The sequence below is a fragment of the Abrus precatorius genome, unplaced genomic scaffold (assembly GCF_003935025.1).
Source record: "Abrus precatorius isolate BTA unplaced genomic scaffold, Abrus_2018 Scaffold10, whole genome shotgun sequence".
Classification (NCBI taxonomy): domain Eukaryota; kingdom Viridiplantae; phylum Streptophyta; class Magnoliopsida; order Fabales; family Fabaceae; genus Abrus; species Abrus precatorius.
Window position 1 is genome coordinate 33,255,839 of NW_020874292.1, and position 6,223 is coordinate 33,262,061.

The 6,223-nt window shown below is 35.0% G+C and overlaps 2 protein-coding genes across 3 annotated transcripts; one reads left to right on the plus strand and one right to left on the minus strand.

The window, feature by feature from the left end:
* Positions 1 to 517: 517 nt before the first annotated feature.
* LOC113852924 (pathogen-associated molecular patterns-induced protein A70-like) lies at positions 518 to 1,473 on the plus strand. The gene has a single exon (XM_027483325.1). The coding sequence runs from the start codon at positions 588 to 590 to the stop codon at positions 1,158 to 1,160; it is 573 nt and encodes a 190-aa protein (XP_027339126.1). The 5' UTR covers positions 518 to 587; the 3' UTR covers positions 1,161 to 1,473.
* Positions 1,474 to 2,572: 1,099 nt separating this feature from the next.
* LOC113850225 (translation machinery-associated protein 22) lies at positions 2,573 to 6,223 on the minus strand. 2 transcript variants are annotated; one of them, XM_027480680.1, is made up of 7 exons: positions 5,938 to 6,223; positions 5,710 to 5,799; positions 5,239 to 5,291; positions 5,049 to 5,130; positions 4,066 to 4,133; positions 3,760 to 3,843; positions 2,573 to 2,760 (listed from the first exon to the last, which is right to left on the minus strand). In XM_027480680.1, the coding sequence occupies exons 1-7, from the start codon at positions 6,083 to 6,085 to the stop codon at positions 2,704 to 2,706; spliced, it is 582 nt and encodes a 193-aa protein (XP_027336481.1). In that variant the 5' UTR covers positions 6,086 to 6,223; the 3' UTR covers positions 2,573 to 2,703. The 2 variants fall into 2 exon arrangements, with proteins under 2 accessions (XP_027336481.1, XP_027336472.1); XM_027480671.1 differs by having other exon boundaries at positions 5,656 to 5,799; positions 5,938 to 6,152.

The following is a 6,223-nucleotide window of genomic DNA, read 5'->3' on the forward strand; positions in this document are numbered from 1 at the left end:
AGAAAAAGATAAAAATTCATAAGCTTCCCCTAATTAATCCTTGAAAAACAGACACTTGACTTCTCCCAAATATAAACTTAAAAGAGCTTAAACGAACATACATTATTTACTATACTAATCCATATTATTTCATATGCCTACTTTATAATTATTTATTATATTATTCATTACGTTCATCACTTTTTTAGTTTATTTTTTTATCCCTCTTTCTTTTTCATAACAAGTATTAGAATAATATACTCCTATAAAGACGTGAATCATCTTTATCCATTTGCTATAAAATAATAGAAATCAATCACATTCAATAAACGCGTCACGATGCTCAAATATAATTATAGGCAGCAGAAGAATTCTAATTGCAGTAAACAACATAATAGAAATAAATTAAGAACAATAAAACGCACTTGTGAAGCTCCTGAGTACGTTGGAAAAACCAGATAAACTAAAAAGAAACAGCCCAAGCAAAACAAACGTCAAACCCTTCTCCACACCCTCACACTTGTATATATAAACCTCCACGAGACCCAAAGCAATCAAAACCACCGAGAGAGAGATAGAATCTCTTATCACAGAGAGAGAGAGAGGCGATGAGTGAAACACAGGGAGAAGCATTTTCAGCTTACGAAGTGATGTCAAGTTGGTTAACACCCTCGTGCCTATTCATCATAATCAACCTCGTCATAGCAACCATAGCCATCACTTCTCGTTTCGCCAACCCCACAAAAAAACAACTCCAACGTTCTCCCTCCTTACTAGATCGACTCATGTCCTTCCGTTGCTACAAACACGAAACGTCAAACCCAGTTCAGACCCATGACGCACCCCGGTTCGACCGGGTTTCGTCGTCGTTGCTGGACCGGGTGAGGTCGTTCAATCTCGCCCTACACGAAGAGGATCCGAAACCCGACCCGAATGAGCCGACCAAACAGCAACTGACCCGCGCTCCCTCGCTATTGGAGCGGCTTATGTCGGTGAAGCTATACAGATCGGAGTCTGTGAAGGAACCTGAACCCGAACCCAAAGCTAAGGTTACGGAGGAAGAAGAGGAAGAAGGGGTGGATGCTAAGGCTGATGATTTTATCAATAGGTTTAGGCAGCAACTAAGGTTGCAGAGACTCGACTCTATTCTACGTTACAGGGATATGCTCAAACGAAACTGAAAAGAAAAGAAGAAGCCTTTGGATTCACCATTCATGATTAACTGAAAGACGGAGAAACATGTTCGCCACAGTGTGTGAATTGCGATCCTTTTTTCAGATACTTCATTCGTCGATCTTTCTGCATGGACACGAGAATTGGCCTAGCTCGTTGTTCTTTTGTGAAGGAATGGTGTTTTGCTCCAGTTGGCAAAACGTTCCAGTTTTTTTTTTTTTTTTCCCTCGGGGTTGAGATTCTGATTAGTTTGAACTGATTATAGTTCATAAACTGCATTTAATTGTATTATTCACAAGTCTGCGTTACTTCTTTGTTGCAATAGCGTTAAATTAGGAGAAACTTTTACTTGTAGAATGAATATGGATTGAATGTTAATGATCGAAAAATGAATGAGATGCAATGTTGTGAAAATATATGAATAATTTATATGTATCGCAAACGACTGGCGATAATACAATTTTTATACATAAACAATTCTTCCTCTTTCTTGCATTAAGAATAGTAAAATATTGAATAATGTTTTATTTTTAATTTTAAAAATAAAAAAAAATAACCATACAAAGATGACAGTATTATTATTTTAAGAGAAGGAACATGTTTTCCCGGAATGTTAAAAAAATAACCCTCTACATACATCTTGGAATTTTCGACATTGTTGAGCTCTGTTGTAAGTTGCAACTTGCACTTCCTTTACAATAAATTTTATCATTTTTTTTCTTTTTACCTTTGTCATATTTCTTGGCTTAGTCTCAAGGTAGTCAAAAAGTGTTTGCTCGGTAAGTAATTCAGATTATTAAATACTACATAGCCACCCCGGTTCACGCGCTTAGTAATATGTACTTTTCCCCTTCAGAAAAGACTGAGTTTACAATATTCACCAATGGATTAACGTAACGAATTATACAATAAAAAACGTGCAGGATCACAAGCTCAATATATGAATAATATATTTTAATGCTTAAAATTTTAAGAATCACTTTTACTCTGATTTTGTAAAATAACATTTCCAGTAACACTTTTATAATGTAAAATAGCAATAACTATATATAAAAAAAAACAAAGTAAAAAAAATAAAAACTGACATAGAAGGAAGAGCTTAATTGATTTATATTATGGTTTTACGTTCAGGACCCTAAACCCCAAATTATTCTACACCTACGGCAGAAGATTCGGCGAGGGCAGGTTACATAAAAACTAAATAAAATTAAACTTAGCAATTTAGGCAAGTAGAGCGTTTTTCCCCGCAACGTAGCATCCTTTGATAATTAAAAACCTTAATGAAAATACAAAAATTAAACAAACCATTTCTTGCTTTTGCCTCAGCACGCACACCATTAATTGAACAATAGCTTAATTTAAACTACATATGCTCATGTCCACCAGGGCCACGTTACTCTTTTCTTTTTCTTTTTGGGGGGTGGGGGACTTGAATGGCTAAAATTACTTTAAAACATTTACTAATAAGTTTATCAGCCTCTGACTTCAAAAGTACAGTAATATAGCAGAGTCTAGCCATCAGTCCTAAGTTTTAGAGCCAAGATATCAAAATCAAGCAGCTGGAACCTTTCTCCCATCTTCTATAAAGAAAATTGCTGTTTCTGGAACCTGCAAGAGGAATATAGATTTTCAATCATATAAAACTTCTATGGAACTAATTGCATTAACAAAGAACCATTGACATGTATTATACAGATTTGGATCAATTAAACAGAGGACCATGGAACACGTGCTCAATGCCTCTTTTAGTTAGAGATCCATATTCTCCCATACATACAAGCATACCTTCACCCTGGTATCTTGTCTATATATGAGCACAGGGCATGTTTTATGTGGATTTTACTCTCTTTTTTTATGGAGCTAAAAAGAATAGGAAGAAATATTTTAAGAATAAGAAATTTCTCTTGATTGGTTGAAGAGAGAATAACAAGAAAAAGAGAAAGGAAGAAACCTAAAGAAACAAAATTTTGTCACCAGCTTTTTCTTCCTTTAAAATTTCAAAGAAATTTCTCTTTAATTTCCTTTTCTCTCATCCAAACCAAAATGGTTAGTAAATCTTCGAGTATTTTTACTTTATTCCTATTCAATTTCATGGAAATTACAAGCTTCCTTTTTTTGCCAGGGAACGAAGGCAGTTATAAAATGATGGCAACTCCTGTTTTAAAATTATGCATAACATAGAAAGCATGTGAAGTACATCTGAAAAGACTCATTGTATCTAACTACGACACAAGATGAGTTCTACTTTGGTTTATTGAATTATATCATTTAAATTTGTCCAAAAGAGTGGGTTTAGGAATAGAAGTCAACAAAAATCGAAAACAAATTTCAATATCGACACTTTCAATAACAATAATCAGGCTTAGCTTAGTCAATGGCATTTTTTAGAAAAAAAACAGATGCATTTTAACTGCTAATATCAACAAAATCCATTTTCATACAAAATTCATCATTAGTATTATATATATATATATAGAACAGAAATTACTGAAACATAACTATTTTTTAAAAATGCTTCTTTCACTGGCTGCTGGAAATACATACATATTAAATCAGATTATAATGCCAAAAACCAACATTGTCATCAGCTAAATCAGAATCACTTACATCAGGCCATGTTTCTGTAATGAACTCCACAATGTCATAAGCTATATCCCCTTGAACATCAATTTGTTCTTTCTCAGTTGGGCCCTGACACCAATCAATCCACCATATTATAAGACATCATATCTATATGCAAAACAAGAAACAACTATACATGGGTGTTTGAATTAGTTTATTTTTTAGGGTCCAAATATTTTTAGTTGCTTCCTGAAATAGCTTTTGAAAGAAAAAGGAAAACAATTATTTCCCAGAAAAAAGGGTCCCCAACCCCAAACACACTACATGTTCACCATCTAAAAATCAGTAAACCTTGACAACAGAAGCTCCTGTAGCAAATTTTTTCCCAAGTTTCTTTGAAGCATCACTGAGCTTGACACCTGAAATGCAATAAGATAGACTGGGTTAAATACAAATGAACTTAAGGTTACATTTGAATTGATAGTTAATAGAAACGGATGCAATGACAATGAATGAAATCATGTGAGTAGCCATTTTTGGATTGTGTAGGATGGAATGGAACCATGAGGAATCTATTCTATCCAGAGATATCAATAGTGCACTTTTGCTGTGGGACTCTGTGAGATAGTGCTGCTACAGTGGGGCAAAGAGAAAACCTCAACCAAAAAAAGTGAGGCAGGGAGAAAATCCACTAATGCCCTTGGAACAATGTGTTCTGGGCCTTTTTTAGAGAGTTAAAGCTGACTTTTCCATTCTATTTCAGAACATTAAAAATTCTTAACCCAACTATTTTCCCACACTTCTCATCTCTTCTGTTTGAGACCTCTCTTCTCTCAGTTCAGCCTCTGTGCAACCACAGCCACCCATCTCCAGTGATTTTTTCTGGCAACACCCACACTTCACTCCTCTCTGCTCTGCATCTGTTCTGAACCCTAAACGCTCAACAACCTCCGTTCTTGATTTTGCCACGTATTTGCTAGATTTTTTGCACTGGCCGCCATCCCCCTATGCACTATACCACTAGATAGCATTTTTGTGGTCAACCACTATGAACCATTATCCAAGTTCGATACCCATGTTTCTATCCTATTCCATACAATACCTTTTGTTTCTTCCTTCCCTCTATGAACCTAAATTTGGAGAATATGAATCGAACTAACTTGTTTACTAACCACCTTACAATTCCTTTTACAGAATGAAAAGTTCCCTCCATTTCATCATAAAATATCTATATATGGTACAATAAGTTTATTCCATTCCATTCTGTTCAATTTACATTCCATTTGTCATTAGATATCCAAATAATGCTCAAGAGAAGAACAGAAATAGCTCACCGAAAAGTTCCAGGCCCTTCACAGTGGTAATACACTTTCGCTTGTTTCGTATGACCTTCTCAATAACAACCTCTTGCTTCTCCTGAAAAAAAAAAGCCACTTCTGATCATATCGAATAACTGGGAATCATGACATTCAGGATCAACCAATGAGTACAATCAACAGTGTGTTAAAGAATTCCAAGACATACCTTTTTCTTAATCTTCCCACCAGGAAGACGTTTCACCTCTTCTTGCTTAGGTGCTAAAACATCAAATCAAAACACACCATGAGAAGGACTTCAAAAATGATTTTGTTTATAACCAATTAACAAGCAATAGGAAACAAAAACAACAATCACTAAAATTACATAGAGGAGTGGTTAAAATACACTGTATATAACACACTCTCATTTATTAGTTAAAATTTATCAGAAACTATAAAAGCAAGAGTGAGAATAAATAAATTAGGAGTAGGACTCGCATAGTTTTTGGTGATTATGAATAAATTTCAACCAATAATATAAAATGTGTTGCTAGCATTTATCAAATACATATTATAGAATGCCAAACAAAATATCTAAATTAAAGGTGACACACTGACATGTTAATTCAGAAATTTAGGAAACTTTCACCTTCTTCAATCGCATTCCCATTAAATAATAACAGTAATAAAAACTGACCTGAGGAAGCGGCTCCATCACTACCTCCCGAAGATATAACAGTACTTTGTAGCTTGTCAGCAACTTTATCAGCTTCCTTTTCATTAGCCTCTGAAAAATCAAATAATAATAATAATAATAACAATAAAATCGCATTTAAAATTAAAAACACAAGTAAATTGAGGGAATTTTGAATTATTGTTGTCACGAAAAAATTAAAAAATTGATTCAACAGAAAAGAAGGAGTACCTTTAAGAAGATCGGGGTATAGGTCGGGGACATTTTGGATCAACCAGGGTTTGCATTTATCGAAATCGGATCCGAATTCGCAGTATTCAGGGGGTAAGCTGCATACACCGCAGTACATGGCCCGAACCGGTTGGGGTTTCTCTGCCATTGTTGCGCACCCACTTCTCCCTTGTTAGAGACTGAATAAAACGGTGCGTTTTCGCCACGCAGCTCTAGAAAAAGAGGAAGCGTCCAGAAGCACGGTGGTGGAGGGAGGCTTTGATCAATGATGATTGTTTGATACGTT